At 38.1% G+C, this 19,299-nt stretch overlaps 3 protein-coding genes across 3 annotated transcripts in view; 2 read left to right on the forward strand and 1 right to left on the reverse strand.

Annotated features, from left to right (window-relative positions):
• LOC126374146 (protein FAM91A1) overlaps positions 1 to 19,299 on the forward strand; it is a 54,788-nt gene that overhangs the window by 23,362 nt on the left and 12,127 nt on the right. The window lies entirely within an intron of this gene.
• On the forward strand, positions 302 to 15,937 carry LOC126374227 (BAG family molecular chaperone regulator 2). Its single transcript, XM_050020735.1, has 5 exons — positions 302 to 545; positions 1,156 to 1,298; positions 4,725 to 4,837; positions 9,057 to 9,292; positions 14,938 to 15,937. Exons 1-5 carry the CDS (start codon positions 442 to 444, stop codon positions 14,957 to 14,959), a joined length of 618 nt encoding a protein of 205 aa, XP_049876692.1. The 5' UTR covers positions 302 to 441; the 3' UTR covers positions 14,960 to 15,937.
• Positions 16,196 to 19,299, reverse strand: part of LOC126374220 (ras-related protein Rab-23) — a 62,563-nt gene continuing 59,459 nt past the window's right edge. Inside the window, exons 5-6 of the mRNA XM_050020728.1 lie at positions 17,520 to 17,695; positions 16,196 to 17,176 (exon numbers count right to left, since the gene is read on the reverse strand). Of these exons, the coding sequence (XP_049876685.1) occupies positions 17,067 to 17,176; positions 17,520 to 17,695 (286 nt within the window). The 3' untranslated portion in view covers positions 16,196 to 17,066. The remainder of the gene's footprint in view (positions 17,177 to 17,519; positions 17,696 to 19,299) is intronic.

Raw genomic sequence — 19,299 nt, forward strand, 5'->3', positions numbered from 1 at the left:
TAGCGAGAAATATTTGTAACCACTTTATCAGAATATTTTGTTCACCTATGATTTTGTCATGCCCATATTGCACAATGAAGTAGGTAGTGAAGAATGCTATAAGAATTCGACAACAAGCGATGATTAACCTCTGGATCGTACGACAAGAAAGTTTCGAAGTTTTCGAACTGAGGTTTCGACACTATTCTCGAGTGACATCGACAAATCGATGTAAAATAACGGTTTTTTCAAGTTCCGGTTTTAATCACGTCACTAAAAAGCCGATATTTCATGCCGCAGTTTTGACATTTCATTTGTTTTGGTGATTTGACTTTGACACCTCATTGAAAATTGTGCAATTTTATTTATTTCCAATTAGTTTCGATTGTAATAAATTTCACGTTGCGAGCGAAAATCTTGTGAGAAACCCTGGAACGGAAAACTCCAATTGATTCCAGCGCCATGGAAGTAGATCAGTACGCGTTGGAGTGGTCGGTTGGAGAGAGTTCTCGGTTGCCGCTCATCGACGAGACTTCGGCGTTAGGAACCCAAGCGCCGAAAGACAGGTTTGTTGCTTCCTTTGTCTGTTCAACAATATTTTACAGCAAAAACCTGAAGGTTACCGCTCGTTTTTGACGTGCGTTCCTAGGTTTGTAATAGGTAGTTCGGCGTCCTAAATTGGGCATCATGTTTACGGTCCAGTTATAAAAAGTTGACGAAGCCGACGCCCACACTAATAGTTTTGCGATGGCTATTATTATAATGAATTGCTAGCGTCCCATGTGCTTCTGATCTAGTGCTTCTGATAAAAAACCGTTCTAACCTTACCTGTGACCTCAGTACCTAGACATTACCTACCTGATGTGTGAAGGGGTTTTCCTTAACTAGTTACTTTGTGTATTGTTTAGTGTTTAATTAAATTTATAAATTGCTAAGAGAGCACTATTCATAGTTTGTCTAATTGGCAAAGTTGAGGCTTGATAATGTTTCTTTGTCATGGACATTTGATACTATGAATAAGCATTTATAAAAAGCTCTCAAGATCACTTTTTGGGCACAGTGGACCCGTAGCAACACAATGGACAATTTATCCTTGAAGAACCTACGGGCATTATTGGACTCCAATGGTCTGAATTGTGACGACAATGATTATTCCAATAAGTCTCCGTCTGACAGGTTGATAGCTGTACTGGACCAGGTGGAAATGAGGGTGGAGAGGTTGCGACGAGACACCGTGAGGATTGAGGAGGAGAAGGACTCTCTGCTGTCCACCCTGGACAGCGTCAAGCACTCTGAACTCCTGGGAGATATATCTGAATGTAAGTATTGTTATTGTTCATATTTTTGACATAAATAACAGACTATAGAATGGAAAATATGTCATAAAAGCCTTGAATTAAATAAACTAATAATAATAAGAGTTGATAGATACAGATATTACAAATGTGAGTGCAATAAGCTATATTTATAGATTGTAGACAACCAAAGAACATTCTTGAAGATTCCTAATAGACAAATAACCATATTTAAATTATTCATAGCTTTAGTGTAGTTTATATTAATTTATATTTTTTCTATAAATCTTTTGAAAATATTTTTAGTAATTTATCCTTAAAATATAAATTATATCATTTTAATGGGAAAATAACCATCAATACCTCTGTTATGTTATGTTTGTTTTTAGCAATATTTGCATTGGTACACTACATTAGGGGTAGTTTGACGATCAAACTAATGAATCTAACTAGTGAGAACAAATTGACTCTTAATAGTTTGTTAGTGTACATCATTTGATTCTAGTGAGCTAGGGAATGGTTGGCTGCGATAGCAGCAATTAGGTGGTGTCCCAGGTTAAAGATAAATTATGAAATTCTGCCAGGTTTGCATGACAACAGGCGCGAATTATATTGAGTGTTTTGACCAATAGCCGTTTGACGTCCATCTACGTAGATAGCATTCATATTGTTTATCGGTTCATGCGCTTTTCCGGCCAAGTAGTTAATGCCCTCTGCGGCAAATCTACAATAAGTCACGTCAAAAAAAAAATGTTGCCATGCAGACCGGCTGATTACTAAGTAAAGAGATCTAAAACTAACAAAAAACATTTTCTTTTTTCTAACTTATTCATGAAAAACGTAATTAAATTAGGCCGACATTTTATCATGTTTTTCTGCGACGTCACAGGTTGCTTTTTTATACAAATTCTATAGTAGTTTCATGTTTTGACGTTTAATAAAAAGTAATTGATTTGACTAGTTGGAAACTAGCCTATTGCAGTGTCAGGACGATTGTCGTGTAAATACTGCGCTGCCCACGTTACTCCTGGCTGCTGGAGAAATGTGCTTGTGGTAGACATAAGGTGATAACAAGCGCGTCTGATATCATTGTCAGACCATCCATGACATCGCGTTGTTGACTCAGCCGTGATAAAATGTATTTTTATCAAATTATCACCACCAATGAGGTGTATGTACCGTGTACTATTATGTACCTACATAATAATTGTTTGTTATATAATTGTATTGTTTATGATTTACGTAATTAATCGGTATCAAAGTCGAACCAACATTTTTCTCGACTGTTCGAGTATGTTTACTGTCCGTGTCATGTAGGTATTTCCTCGCTCATGAAGTTTCGTATTAATTAATAATTACGCTAAAGGAGTAGTTAGCTATACTTTATTGTTTGTCAAGTTTCTTATTCATTTATCAACTTTATTGGCACTCACAACTCACACGATAGAAGAAGCTTGGATTATATTAGAAAAGAATAAAAAAGTTTATTTCGGACTTATAAAGATATCCATGTTTGTTATTAACATTACAAACTTAGGTCTAGTATTAGTAACAGAGGTATCTCAAAACGAACGGTTAAGTGTAAGCGTGGCCGGTGTGACCCCCGATGGCGGCAGACTATGCTTATTTGACTGCGTGCATATCGTCATCATGGGGCCAAGGATGGTGAAAAGACGAGATCCTTTAAACGTGATACACAGCATATATCAATGCGCCATATGATTGTCCAAAAGTAAGATGATCCGTGCATCGGAAGGCACGTTAAGCCGTTGGTCCCGGTCATTACTTACTGATGTAAGTACGTAGTCGTTACATGAGCCATGTCAGGGGCCTATGGCGGCTCAATAATAACCCTGACTCCGGGGTTGATGGGGTGGTAATCCACCTCACAACCCACACGATAGAAGAAGAGTGTAAGCGAGGCCGGTGGGACTCCCGATGGCGGCAGACTATGTTTATTTGACTGCGTGCAGCCGTATGTCGTCATCGTCGGGCCAGCAACCGTGTCGCCGGGTTTGCACTGACGCGGAGATGGGCGGAGAAGAGCGGAGATGTGCGGATTTGACCAATCACAGCGTTCGAAAGAGCGAATAATGAAGATGCTCTATTACTCTCTCCCTCACGGTGATTGGTCGATTCCTGCACATCTCCGCACAGCTCCGCGTCAATGGAAACACAGCCTTAATCCCACCGGAACACCAGCGCGCGCAGCGTGGTAAAAATATGAGATCCTTTAGAATACCACCAGCATACATCAATACGCCACGTCGTGTTAGTCGAGTTAGCGACGTGTCCGTGCAGTGAGCGACCCCGCAGAGGAAGCATTCGCTCCGCTAAGTTTTCGCTCATTGTTAAGGTGCCAAGGAGCGCTGACCTCGCAAATTGACCAAGGCCGGAGTCGTTATCAAATACGTGCAAGTGTACTAAAGTTTGGCACGCAATCTGTTAATAAAATATAACTATATGTGGTCCGCGAGCTCAGACACATATCTGTTATAAAATAAATAAAAACATACATAAATAGCGGTATATATCCTTATACAGAGTGTTAGTGACATCGTAACGAAATCTTTGAGGGATGATTCAAGCTAGGCCACAGTGGCGGATTTACCAGTAGGCTGAGTAGGCTGAAGCCTAGGGCGGCAGATTTTAGGGGGCGGCAAATTTGGCCCAAATTTTTTTTTGTCTTACAGAAGTAAAATAATAGATATTATACCTATACACAAAGAAACAAGTGACAAGAGTTATAAAATTTTAGTAATGCACAGTATACTGAACATTCTTACGTCTGTACGGGCTTCAACCGAACATATTTTGCTAACTTTGCGCCGTGTTTTTGGTAGCGCTGTGCACTCGACTATAATTAGTATCGAATTTCAGAGGTCAGTAGGGGCGGGAAAATTTGAATAGCCTACTGGCGGCAAATTTGTAAATCCGCCACTGCTAGGCCATGATTCTGAGTTAATTTCAAGTGGAATTTTCCGTCGCAAAAGTATGGAATGGAAAATAATTAAAAAACCCTAAAATCTTCATGAACTTTCCGACAGGAAATCCACTTGATATCAACTGAATCATCCCTCAAAGTTTTCGTTAAGATGTCACTAACACCCTGTATATAGTCCTCCTTGTATCCGACAGCGGCGATCTCATCCTCTTCTCTCGTGCTCTCGAATGTGACGGGCAAAGCCAAACTTACTCCTCGTACCTATCACATAGGACTTGAACATAGCTGGCAAGGAGTAGGTGTATATACACACTTACTGCCTACCGCCTTGTGGATACAAACGTCGTGATATCGTGACTGAGTTTGCTAAAGAAATTTGTGTTTTATTGACAATTGTAAAAGAATCAGTTTCGCCAAAAATTGGCGACATCAGCAACGATATGTTAAGTTATATTTTATTCCTACGAAAGAGAAACAGTGTGACAAAAATATGTATTTGTTCGCAGGCGATAAGGACGACATAACCCGGTATGCAGATCGCATTTTGGCGCGCGCCATGACTGTGGAGGTGGCCGTGCGCACCGACCGCGACCCTCAGCAGGAGGAGGCTTTGCATCAGGTACTTATTTTTATAAAAATGATTGCAGACTAACAAACGTTAGTCTCGCTAAAACTCCAGTACGATTTAGCTGATTGTAGCCTTGAAATATTCGTGGAAGTCTATGGAAGGTTTAAACTGTGAGCAAATATGGAAAAAGGTGATACGAAGTGATCTAGTTTATACATATGAATAAAAGCGAAAGGTCAATGAAAAAGTTGAAAGGTCAGAAAACTCCGTGAGGTGTGGGCACTTAGTTTATCTTGCGATGGATGTATCTCGGTTTACCCCTTTTGGAACATAGTCGTAACCTTATGCTTATGTTATGGTGAAAGCGTCACTGACTAACTCATGAAATCTCAGAAACCACAAGTGCTAGGACTCTCTTTTGCATGAGTGTTCGTTTTAGGACGTTGGTGGTCACTAAGACGGGATTTTGCGGATTTTATGAAACTTAACGCCTAAGGGGTTAAAAAGGGGTGGCAAATGTTGTATTAAACTTCTATACTTAGTTGTAACAAGGTTTCATGCGAACAAAGTCGCGGGTTACAGCTAGTACATACTTAACTCACGCCTATAATTCCTAAACTTTTATTTAATTTAGGCTTATTTACTAAATGCTAATAATGAATATGTTGCGAGTGCGTTTCGGAGATTTCTATCCTCACTTATTACCTCATACTCGATCTTTCGACGTTTTAAGCAATCGACCTGTAGGTATTAGATGTTTTAGACTTCGATGTATTGGTTGTTGGTATTTTAATCTATTCGATATTTTGAGTTTCGATGTTGTAATATGTATCTTACCTATCTTATTGCTATCACAGCGCAAAATAAAAATACGTGAAAGTGCATTCTCGCCACGAAGTATAGATGTGATCACACAAAAACACCAGACGGAACATAGCTATTTGTCTTTGCTGCCTTAGTTCTTATCTCGATTTATCTAATAATATGTCCGTAATGTTTGGCAACATAATTATGTTTACTCGACGCGAATTGCATCTACCTCTAGACTTTTCGTAGATAAATCGATTGTAACGTAGCTGATAAAGTGATAAGATATGAAAGGCTTTCACTACCATGCGCGCACGGAGCTCTCAATAGGATATTCTCCGACTAGTCAAATCTGTTACTTTTTATTAAACGTCAAAACACGAAATTACTATGGAATTTGTATGTAAACGCAATATATGACGCCATAGAAAAACGTGACAAAATGTCGCACTTATTATTCAGTTTTCGTTATTAAAAATCGTAAATAAGTTAAATGGAAAAAAGAAAACGTTTTTTGTCACCTTTAGATCTGCCTTTATTTAGCAGTCAGAGTTTCATAATTTATCTTCGACCTAGGAAACTACCCAATTCTATTCGTATTAGATTCCGTAGCACGTTTGAAGTTTAGCTATCTTTTCCTAGTCCGTGCATGGAATGTGAGGTTTCTTCTGTCGTGTGGGTTATGAGGTGAATGACCAACCTCATCAACCCTGGTGTCAGGGTTATTATTGTGCCGCCAAAGGCTCCTGACATGACTCATAAAACGACTACGTAATTACATCAGTTAATAGTAACCGGGACCAACGACTTGAGGTGCCTTCCAAGGCACGGATCATCTTACTTTCGGACAATCGAGTGATCAGCCTGCAATGTCCTTACCAAACCAGGGCTTATAAAGTGATTTTCGTGGTACGACCCCACCGGGATTTGCACCTGGGACTTCCGAATGTTGAGCTCAACGCTCAGCAACTGAACCACTTAACTCAGGTTGTTAGTTAAGTACTTGAAACACAGTCACAGTTTCGTGTACAGGCATGTACACGAAATTAAGCAAGTTTTCAATATAGTAAGTAAGTAAGTAAAATCTTTATTTCCTCTACAAAAATACATGGTAATATTTGTAGAGGCTGGAGCCTAAACTAGGATACCCTGTGTTTCGGACTCCAGGCCTCCACCTCCAGAAAGTCAAGAGAAAATAACAAATTAGAAACAAAGTTGAAAAGTAATAGTTAACTTAAATTAAACACCTACGAATACAATATGAAGGCATCCAACTGTTAACAATGAGCCAGTATGTGCAAACAAAGGTTACTTCACACATACGGCAGTACGGTTACACAAATGTTTGACCTAATGCAGAACCGTGCGTGTACGCTATTGTTTTTACAATGAAAACGCGTGCGCGGGAGCCGGCACAATAATATTAAATTCCAGTTTAAAAGACACCAGATCCTGCAATTGTGCAAAAGAGGATTGGCTTCTAGTAAGGAGTGATGAGCTAGATTGAGGAGCTCGAGGCGCAGCGGTGAACGCACTCGGTCTGCGATTGTTGAAGTTAAGCAACTTTCGCAAAGGCCGGTCATAGGATGGGTGACCACAAAAAAAAGTTTTCATCTCGAGCTCCTCCGTGCTTCGAAGGCACGTTAAGCCGTTGGTCCCTGCTGCATTGGCAGTCGTTAATAACCATCAATCCGCACTGAGCCCGCGTGATGGTTTAAGGCCCGATCTCCCTATCCATCCATAGGGAAGGCCCGTGCCCCAGCAGTGGGGACGTTAATGGGCTGGTGATGATGATGGAAATAATAAATTAAATGAAAATTAACTCTATAACATATAATAGGATATGCCATAAATGAAATGCAAAAAAGCTGTGGGACATAAATAAACCAGGGTCTCTTTTATATTTCGGTTAAATAAACGACCATTTTAAACGGCGATACGGCTCACCGCCTATCACGTTGGTCTAACAGAAAACTAGGTGAGGTGTGGGTGCTTAGTTCATCTTACGATGGATTTACCTCTGACTACCCCATTGGGATATAGTCGTGAGTTTATGTTATTAAAAACGAGTGTCAAAAGCCCGCATCTTTATTGTATTAGTGTTTCTTTCACATGTGTAATTTCTTATCATATTAGTTGAGCGCAGCGCGAGCGCCGGCAAGCGCTCGCTTTCTGAATTTTAACTAAGTGCTCTCGAATACCGCGGTGGCTGAGCTATGTCAGGCATTCCTTACGCTTTTCAAACAACGAAATATAAATAATTTAAGTATGTGTGTATATGTGTGTATGTCTATATATTTATAATATTTTTTTTATAATTTTTATATTATTTCTTTAGATAAGTATATATTATTTATTATTCTTTTTTTTTTGTTATGTTGGTATCATTATAAATGTTCATTGCATCAGCCCGTGCTCCAATGAATAATCTTCTTTCACCCTAAGGTTGCCTGGCAGAAATTGCTGTTTAGCAATAAGGCCGCCTATTGTGCTTATGTTTTATTCGTATGTTTATGTCCTTTGCATATGTTGTTGTGCAATAAAGTATTATTGATTGATTGAAATATCTCACGTAAGCTAAATAGTTAATGCCATTTGCGGCAAATAAAAAAAACTTAAGTAATTTTGGAGATACCAATTGAATGGTAACACTTACGTCATCAATGGGCTAGCAATGGCGGCTTGTCATAGGATTGAGCATATCTGGTCTTCTTATAACACGATTGAGACTATAATCATGTGTGTCATAAAAAGACAAGACGAGTTACAACAAACGCTTGTTAACAAATATGGCGCTACTTACGCCCACGACACAACCATCATAATAGGTATCGTCAATTCGTGAAAGTAGGAGACACGGAAACATAGTCACTTCGGTCATTATTTTGATGTCGTGTTTCCTCGTCGCGCACAGAACTAATAGGCGTGTCTAATAACTTCATGCAATATAGGTTATTAACGTTAAGTTATTTATTTTCATAATAAAGACAAAAAAGTAATGAAGAACAAAAATGGAAATGCGAATGGAATTCTATAGTCTCTGCTTACCCCGGTGGGAAATAGGCGTGAGTTTATGTATGTATGTAAAAAAAACAATAAATAAATGAAACAATAAAGTCCGATCTATTGATCATTGTCATTTTGTGAATATTTTAAATGATTTTCTTGTCCTGCTCTTGCGTGTGGCGTCCTTTTATAGTAGGTAACTAATTTATATTCTATTCTGTATACATTTCTAATATACTGTATTAGAAATGTTTGGAATGTGATCCTGAATAGCATTTTAGCAGTACCCTCCATACTTCCCCGGCCTATTACCCTTATTCATGAATAACATAAACATGGCAACAGTCTTTCGTTGTATAAAAGATTTGATCATCACCGAAGACTTTTTTTACCAACCTACACACAACTTACACAGTAGCTAAACGCACAACCTAACTGATGCCCAACTTCCTTCCAGGTGAACATGTACATAGACCAGCTAGTGATGTCGGTGCACGACGACGCGGTGATCGCGCACACTCGCTGCCAAACGTACATGAACGCGTGCACCTCCCAACCGGACCCCAGCACCGGCACCGACAAGAACTTCGAGTCGGCCATCCTCGGCTGCACGCTCGACGACCAGAAACGCGTCAAGAAGCGTCTGCAGGGGCTCCTAGACTACTTTGCCAAGCTGAACGTTACCACGTGCTCGTGAGTTGAACATCAACTCGCCGGCCTGGCCATAGGCTGAGTTTGATATTGCTAGCTTTTGTTTTTTTTTCTATAAGTGGACCGGGGTTCTTGATGCTTATAAATCTCTCTAATGACATCTCTTGCGAATTTACTAGGCGTACTGTATAGACACTGCCCGAAATGGTTCGTCAGTTTTCAAATTGATTCGTAGCACGTATCGACCTTGAGGTCTATATGACGAACCTTTTAATTCCGTGGTTGGACCTTCGCGTCAGAGGTATTCGTTATGAGCTACGTCATGGTCTGGCGGCTCAATAATAACCCTGACTCCAGGATTAATGAGGTCGGTCGACCACATAACCTAAACGATAAAAAATACGAGTGCATATTATGAGGTGTTCAATTTATTCGCAAGAGTTATCATTACAATAGTGTTTGTTTTAGTGGACGATCTGCATGTTTTAACCACCGATATGAGTATGTTTCGCGTCCCTAAATTGTAAAGTGCCACTATATGGTAAAGTGGGTCAGTTATTCGATTTCGTTCTACCCTTGCCGTGCGAGCGAGATAGAAAAAAAACCGCAGACTATCCGCGAAGTAGTTCCCGAGCAGTAAGGTATCGTCATAAGTAAAATGAGGGAGCGTTTTATTGTATGTAGATTAAAGAAAAAAGAGATAGTGTTACACATGGTATATCAAAACTACGTATGCTCAAAAGTAACAGCTAACATTTCAAGGTTAGCCCAGCTGACGTCATCCCACCCTAAATAAATTAAGTATTAAAAAATAAATTAATATTAAAAAAATAAATTACTCACGTCTAATGTTTTTAATTTACTTTGCAAGGCAATTTTGAACTTTTGGTTTACCAAAAGTAAACCTTTTAAGAATTAATGATTTTTTATATGTGACAAGTAAAAGTAATTAAATACGTTAGTAACAAATACGTTAAATACGTTAGTAATTCACTTAATTTTTAACCGACTTCAAAAAAGACTTTGTATACTATTTTTTTAAGTATGTTCACTGATATTTCCGTCAATTATAGACAGATTTCATTTTTTTTTGTTGATCAATAATAAAAGTTTCGCCCTTGGAATGTTGAAGATACTAATTTAAATGGTGACAGAGTGGTAACGCGTCATCAAACGGCTGGCAATGGCGGCTTCTGATAGGATTGTGCATACCTGGTTTTGTTATACCATGGTGTTACATAATTCCTTTAACGAATCAGAACTTGCCTGCATGTCGATATCATTGAGTTCTACGACATTTTAATTCTTAAATAATTTTCTCTTTTTGCTCTAATCTTTAAGTTCAATAGAAATAAACACACTCATTTGATCGATTTTATCCTCCTGTGTTTGAATGTCGTATATGAATAATTGATATAAGTAGTGATGGACATGGATCAAATGAGTTTGATATCAGAGTCTTAAATCGATGGTTTTTGCGCTTCGACAGTACATAGGCGTGTTTTACAAGTACAATTATTGATTAATTGAAGAAATAGAGATATATTTATTTTAGTTTGGTAGTTCTAAAAATTGTGCCGTCTTTCACTTCCACTCAGAGCAAGAAAGAGACACTTAGAACTCCCGTTTCTCAAAGGGTTCGCTTACCTAACCTGAACATTTGACAGGTCCGGTTTTCTAACCCGACAAACTAAAGAAACAGCTAAACAAACACCTAGAACTGTTAAACTAAAATGAAATTATATTTTGCTCGCAATAAACGGGCTAAAAAGCAATATTGCTTTTTTAGATGAATCGCGTTGATGTAGCCTTTTTAACAAGCTCTAGAATAGCAATTTTACTCATAAACGCTCAAGCCTCGGTCCATCAGTGGTTACAAGCTTTGGCAAATGTGATATGTGTATACTTAATATAGTAAATTATGTCGTTATTCCAACAGTTACTGCCGTAGGTTTACTTTGCATTCTTGGACCAATAGCGTAGCTATTGCACTAAATTTGTCAAAGTTTCTAAACACCGTTGTAATGTGACGAGAATTATTTTTTAAGTTTTATAAGTCGAGTGCGGCGATGCATTGGTGTTGAGTTGTCGGTATTTATGACTGCTTTACATTTTGTCGATATTTTTGACAGCTAGCTGTGTACTAAGTTCATCTTGTGGTCAGGTTATGTTATGTTACTGTACAATCCAAGTGTTACTGTAACACCCAAGAGCTCAACTGGCCGACTGCATCGTTTACTCCGAGAAAACTGACCCCACCAACACAACTGTATAATAAACGTCTTTATAACAAAACATGTACCTGTAGTCATACGTATAGGCCTGAGGGTGCCCAGTTGGGCGCGAACCTCGGCTCAGGGCGTCGTCTGAGAGGAAAAATATTTGAAAGAATTAATCGACCCTAGTGGGTCGATAGCGATAAGCGCTGAATGAGGGAAATCGTCGACCACGCCGGCGGGGTCGGTATCGGGGACCTGAAGTGTTTGGTGTCGCGAGCTGATTGGCTGCCTCTATGGCTAGAGTAATCGGGTCGTCGGGATCGTATATTACGTCCTTCGGACGCCGATACTTTTCAGTACCGTCCCTAAGCGGAATGTATTCGGAAGCCGCAACTACCAGGGGATTTGGGTGGTGCGGAGCAGAATCGAAAAAACGTTTGGAAGCTAATTTTAGTGATACCGTAACTACTGAGTACCGTATGTACTGAGGGAGATGATTCAGACCATGATTCTGAGTTGACATCCAGTGGAATTTCCGTTCTGAAAATTCATGAAAATTTTAGTGTTTATTTAAATTATTTTCAGTTCCATACTTTTGCGACGGAAAATTCCGCTTGATATCAACTCAGAATCATGGTCTGAATAATCCCTCAAAGGTTTGGTTACAATGTCACTAACACCCTGTATGTTATATAAACTCGGATCGGGCTCTAAACCTTTGAATTCGATTTATGACTTTGAATTCATGTTTAAATCATAGATAATTGATATCACGTCGTTTATACAATTCTATACGAATGCATCGCCACCCTACTTGAGTATGTCAGAGAGATTGGAAGCAAGTTTGCTTAAATTCTACCAGTAAACATTTCGAGACGAAATATTTTTTAAGAAAATATCATTCAAGTGACTTGATATTGTGATATCTTTTCTTGGAAACTTGAAAATAATGTTCCATTAGATGGATTTTTTATACATCTCAGTGTACGTTTTAATTTGTTATAAACTTCTCATAAAGAAATCGTAACACTTTCGAATTTTTGTTCAACAAAACACGAGTTTAATTAAATTTGGATCATCATCATTAAGAATGATTTTGATCCCAGTTTCGTATTTAGCAAAGCGAAAAGTAGCATGGATAATGCTACACCGACAAGAGCATCGTCATCTCCTTAGCGTTATCCCGTTTTTCACGGGGTCCGCTTACCTAACCTGAAGATTTGACAGGTCCGGTTTTTACACCGACAAGAGCGTGGCTCTTAAATTAGTGAAGTAATGACTCGTATTTAGTATTTTTCTGTTAATTCTTAGGAAACGATGAGTGCGATACGTGGTGGAGTATACTCTGGAGTATACTCCATACCCCCTCCGGTTGATTGAGGGGCGGCCCAGCAGTGAAACGTATATATTTTTTTCTTAAGAAACTTTTTATTGCGAGGTGTTTCGATTTTTTTGATGACAAGTGTATTTTTATTTAATTTCGCTCAGACTAGATCTCTTACATCTGCTACGGTTTGTGTTGTTTCTGTCATCTATATTAAATTCCTATTGTATATATGTAATTTACGGAAATTCATTTTGCATAATATCTAAATAAGTATTATATGGATGAAGATATGAATGCTCAAGGAAGAATGGTTTCACATACATACTATTCTTATTATAATAAATATAATTCAAGTATCACAATTTAGAAGGGAATGTTAATATAGTTTTGTTACACATCAGTGCAATTAATAAAATCACGGAATAGAAGAAGGGTGGAAGGGCTAAGTGAGCGCGAAACGCAGCCATAAAGCATACACTCCATTCAATTTTGCGTTCCATTCGTCCGCAAACTCTACGACACACGGAACTGCGCGATATTATAATAAAAAAATCGTCTTGTGCATTATAAGCTCAGGGCAAAAAAACAAATTAGGAACAAGGCTATTTATCAAAAAAGTACTTTGTATGACGTATCATACGAAACGTAATGATAAAATTGCGGCCTATCACATAAAATATACATTGCCGGTAAAGTGGCTATGGAATTCGAGAAGCAGTAGAGCTATCGTAGTTATCTGTTTGCAGGAGTAGTAGTAAAAGAGAGCGGGGTTGAATCGGCGACAGCCGGTCTCATACAAAATGCTCTTAAGGGCCTTTCCATCCTCATTCTTCTATTTCGCGAATATGGGTGAATATCAAAATGTGCCAAGTTTGGTGGCGAACTGTCATATAATCCTTTTGGATCTTTTTCATATCGGAACCCAATTTTTCACGAAAAAATAATATGAAATTTCGCCACCAAACTTGAAATTTTGATATTCACCCATGTAATCTATCTTTATTGTGATAGTAATATTTACTTAATAGTACTTGGATAGCCGCTTATTGCTAATGTAAATGAGACTTTTGCGAAAAAAATCTGGACGCATATTTACTACGACTGTTTGCATCGCGCAAAGATAACCCTCAAGCGTCTTTGTAAACTTGCCAACGCATTTTAAATGTTGTAGGTTAGTATTGGAAAGAGAGAGAGCGGGTGACTGTGATGTAACCGCTTACAACTACATTATTTTTTTTTATAAACTCCTAAACTTCAGTTTTCCTTTCTAAATCATCTAAGTGTTTGAGACATGAGTAAGTTACCCCTCGAATTATCACCACAGCCATCAAAAGTATCGTATGCAGAGCAAAGTCGGACAAATAATTTCTCAGGTACTATTTTTGTAGTTGTGATAGTGAATGCCTTACTTTTTTAGTAGTAATTTTTATCTTACCTCAATTTTACTCGCATTTTTAATATACGTTTTATAAATGTCGTGATTATGTAAATCGTAGTAGAATGTAGCCTCAGAACAAAAAAATATTGCATGTTATTGTGGCGCCGAAATTAAGTGTAAGATGACTCTGACTCCTGGTGGCTAGCGTTTAAAAATATTTAACGTTTTCGACCAGCTCCCGCGGCACAGCAACCGCGCCGCGCGTGGCGCGAATTATATCGAGTGCCAATAACCGTACGACATTTCGTCCCTGATGTCTCGAACTGACGTAACGACAATTTTTAGCGAAACTGATTTACACCTTTTGCAATTATCAATAAGACACAAATCACTTTAGAAAAAAAATTACAGATACGTCAGTTAGTAAAGTCAGCCACGATTTATCTGCGTAGATAGCATACGCTGCGTCTATTGGTCGGCGCGGTTGCTGTGCTGTGGGGACTAGAATTTATGTCATCTACTTAAAGACGCGTTACTTTTTGTTAGTTATTAAGATATTCCAGGTTATATCCGAATACACATAAACCGAGATTAAACGATTGGTATAAAGTTTTAAAAATTTTGGAACTAAATATTTAAAAAAAAAAATATTATTATCGTAAATAAATTGCATTTAAACTATTTGGCTTAATCGAAATTTTGTAACCAAATTAATCTCAATTCGTAGAATTAGTTGTTAATTGTATACAATGTAATGTTTCAGATGTACATATATAGAAGTGTAGCGGTGTGGGTGTAGCGCGGGGACGCTAGCCACATCGGGGATACAAGGTTTGCCTTAAAACCGGGGAGATTTGCTAGAATGGGTAACATTTACACATTACTATTCTGTATGTTAATTTATTGAGCAATTGTGCTCATAGTGAGGACCCACCACTTAGGGAGACAGGTACCCGCTGTAGAAACATAATCCCTCTCCAGATATCGTAATTTAAATTCATCTTGTCATTCGAATGTCCAAATATGATTCCACTATTATTTATTAGAACAAATGCATATTAATTTGTTAGTAGACAGTGACATATCTCTGTGAATAAGCAATAATACTACGTATAGAACGGCAGCTCCGCTCCCCACCAGCGGCTGAGCTAGGTTTACCTCACCCCCCTCGAACATGGTTTAGACTTGAAACATATGCAGTGTTACTACAAAACAAAGATAAACTATGTTTAAAATATAATCCGTAACCGAAAGAAGTCCCGATTCTGCATAGAATTATTATGACTTGTCAAGTTAGTTTCATTAAAATCCGCCGACTTCTTTCGTGGCGCGAAATACTATTTCAAACCTAGTTTATTTTTAGTTTGTGTTTTGTAGTAACACTGTTTGTGTCAGACGTAAAGACCGACCTTTAATCTTCAATCGTATGGGCGTCAGACGTCTTATACACGTGTAGAATCTGTGTAAACAAGGTGTTTTCTACGAAGTGTCAGGGGTGTGCCTAAGTTAGACGATTAGGCCTCTGATCAGCGTGGTGGGTCCTTACACTTTGTGGGTAACATTTATTTGTGTAACAGACGCACCTGTTCAAATAAACGCTATCATTATGGACACACTACTTGGTTTAAATATTGTAATAATTTCAAATAAGTTTTATGAATGCCAAGGGCTTTGATGTAGTAATTCGTGAGTCTTGCATTCGCTGTACACTGTGTTATTCTTGTTAAATGGCGTCGTTTAAATATAACTACTGCTAATCATTATTTTTGTGTTTCATTTTAGATTTAATGACACGTTTACCCAAAGTACTTCCATATTTTTCTATCCTATTTTCAATCTGGGTAAACACACTTGGTTTTGATGTATACCCCTTATAACGTAGCGTGATTTGAACGACAGGAGGACAGAGGTATAGTACATTGTGTAGCGCGAAAGAGATGAGAGATACCTCACGCTAATCATGCTACGTTATAAGGGGTATACATTTTTACTTGCTATTGGTACGTTCACAAAACAATTCGTATATAAAAATAATTTATTGTTTCTCCATAAAATGAACGTATTAAAGTAAAAACAAAATATTTACAAGCTTTTTGTTATTTTTGAACTTATAAAAATGACTAAGATTCATTTTTATGACATACAAACTTAGTCGTATTAAATCTTTTCTAAGTTTTTGTTACAAATTAAAATACACAAAATTATTAAAATATAGTAGCATAGAACTACTCTCTTAATATGATTGCACATCGCAAGTTATATTTACTTACATATATACACGAAACTTGACAACATAGTAGTGAGTGCGCTTGAAAACTGTAACTGCTGTTGATTTGAAGCAAAATAATATTCTTCATTTGTTTTCTAGCGCACATATTCAACCTACAATAATTATGTTAAAAGCTGGTAAAGTTTAGTTCCTTAAGTATCACGATTTTTAAACAAATGAAAATAAGTTCAATATTAATTAGTCCATTGACAGTTATTTATTTTGTCCCTTTAAAAGGGCATAACTCGAAAATTAACACTTCACAAAATTCACTTCACTTGTTTCACGAACTTTGAAAAATATAGTTTTTCTAGGTCCATTGTTGCTTCTTTGTTCTCTCAGGTGAACCTCATCAAATGTAGCTTGAATATAAACGACAGCAGGACATAAATATATAAATACCGTCACGAGAAATATATCTCCTGTATACTCTGTCCAGACCAGACCAGTTATATTTGGCTTTGACCAATAGCGGTACAACGTCTTTCCACGTAGATATCATTCGCCGCGTTTATTGGTTGAAACCCTCCGATATAATTCGCTCCGCGCGCACGCGGTTGCCGCGTAGAGCCTGCTGCTGTCGTTATAGTTAAGATATATTTAAAAAGAGAGTACTGTGAGAGTTAGAGTATTCGACAGGCATTCTTGAGGACATTCTTCTTCTTCCCGCCGGGTCGGTGCTTGGTTGGCCGCAGCAGGATCGTGCCGTTGCTGTTGTGGTTCGTGAAGTTACCTGGAAATACGATATTATAAAAAAAAATTGTATTATATTATGGTGAGTTACAGTTATATTGATTGTTAGCTTAGCTGTACCTAATAATTAACAGCCGATTATTCTAGACACAAGTTATTAGCATAGAGTAAAGAATAACACTACATGTAGAACGAGAACTCCGCCCCGCCCCAATTCGTAGCGGGCGCCGACCTCACTCCCTCTAGGTTTTACTTTAGTCTGTGTCTTTCGCATTTACGCATTAAGTGGGACACGGTAAGAATGTAATTTTTGTATGGAGTGTCCGGCGTGTGCATCTAGTAGCACAGTAGTAGTAGAGCTAGTAGTTCTTCACGCTACTGACCTATAACCGGCGCGACGTTGAGCGACAGTCCGTTCTCAGCCGCGTCCTCCCGCCTCATGTCAGCGAGGCAGCGCGCTGCCAGCGCACGGAATACCGCGCCCACGTTAACGTCTTCCTTCACCGACGCCCGCATCAGCCGGCAGCCTAGTGCTCGGGCCACCAGCTCCGCTTCGTCACTGCAACCGAAAAGTAGGTAAAGTTAGACAACTTAGACAACTGTACTGTCAACTGAAATAAAGTTAGACAACAACTGTAATGTTGTACATAGAGCTGGGATAACACGTAACAGGTAAAGTTGATGGAATTTGCGCGGCAATACTGTGACGTCATCAATAATAGTGGTCACACGTATTCAATGAGAGTCAATTCATAATTCAAATTCGAAGATAAGTCTAAATGATAATATGAGATTGATTGTTGATCATCTTAGATTGGTTTCTATTTCTATATTAGCATTTTATCATTTATCTTTGTTTGATCCGCGCTGTCTAGGCTCTGAATGCATCATTTTCTAGCATGACTATTTTATACCTTTTATAATAATATGTTTAATTATAACTTCAAATAAATAACAACTCCGCACGCTCACGCTCCGCATCCCTAATACGTATCCTGGTGGCCTGGGACATAAATTTTCTAAAAATTCATTAATATTATATTAGATATGACTAAAACTACTTGATTCTACAATTAATTTACTGGATGACTTTCCCTTTCGTGGCTCTCTTGAACATGTTCTGATGTAATGGTCGGTAGTTCTTCATATCATTAATTTAATGTGAAAGATCATCACCGGAAGCGCTATAACTTATTATTAATAATAATATCAAAAATAAGATTGAAGATGAGTGGTTGTAGGTACCTATTAACTTGCTCTACAACTTTCAAGTGTAAAATTGTTCGGTAAATTATATCGGTAGACCGGTAACGCCATGTGAATGTTACAAAATTAAATCGCACACTTTCTCTCAACAAGATCATATTAAATCGCCGACGTCCATAATTTTATAACGTGAAACTTAAGACCCCGTCGCGCCGGCGATGTTTCTTACAAGTTGGGTTCGGTTCCATTATTGTTTCCGTAGGTATAACTTGTATAAGGCGGAGGACAGGAGTCCTAGTACGGCTTTAAAATAGACTACTCTGGGCGTCATTTTACTCGCGTCAGACAGAGTACCTACTGCGGGGCAGAAGGCAAGAGGGAAACCACTGCTCTATTTTTCCCTATAAAGTACCATGGAGAATGCTACACCGATAAGAGCGTGGCTCTTAAATTAGTGATGAGGTATAACTTAACTTAATTATACCTTAGTGTAACTTAGGTATAATCAATGTATAACTTTGGTGTACCTACGGAAACAACAATAGGACCTAAGTGTGGTGTTAAGCTAAACTGTCAACAAGAAGAAAATGTATAACATTTTATAGTCGGTCACTACATGATGTGATGATTACAAAGGTGATACTTGAGAACGATAACTCGACGTTCCCACATAACATAGCCGTATAAGAACATAGTGTATAGTAAGGCAATGCGCATAAGTATTACAAGCTGTATGTTTGTCTCATACTTAGATAAGTTATTAATAGCATAGGTAATTGGGTAGTTTCCTAGGTCAATGATAAATTATAAAGTTATGATTACTAAATAAGCACAAAAAAACGTTTTCTTTTTTCTATTTAAGTACTTAACTTATTTAAATGGATTTTAATAAAGAAAAAAATGTGCGTCATTTTGTCGAGGTTTTCTATGACGTCACAGGTTGCTTTTTCACACAAA

The sequence above is a fragment of the Pectinophora gossypiella genome, chromosome 17 (genome assembly GCF_024362695.1).
Source record: "Pectinophora gossypiella chromosome 17, ilPecGoss1.1, whole genome shotgun sequence".
NCBI lineage: Eukaryota > Metazoa > Arthropoda > Insecta > Lepidoptera > Gelechiidae > Pectinophora > Pectinophora gossypiella.

Bases quoted from the DNA above. Each gene is read 5' to 3' on its own strand.
- LOC126374227 (XM_050020735.1), top strand. From the start codon at position 442: ATGGAAGTAGATCAGTACGCGTTGGAGTGGTCGGTTGGAGAGAGTTCT. The intron at 4,838-9,056 runs GTACTTATTTTT...ACTTCCTTCCAG, and splicing joins AGGAGGAGGCTTTGCATCAG to GTGAACATGTACATAGACCA. The intron at 9,293-14,937 runs GTGAGTTGAACA...GTAATGTTTCAG, and splicing joins CTGAACGTTACCACGTGCTC to ATGTACATATATAGAAGTGT.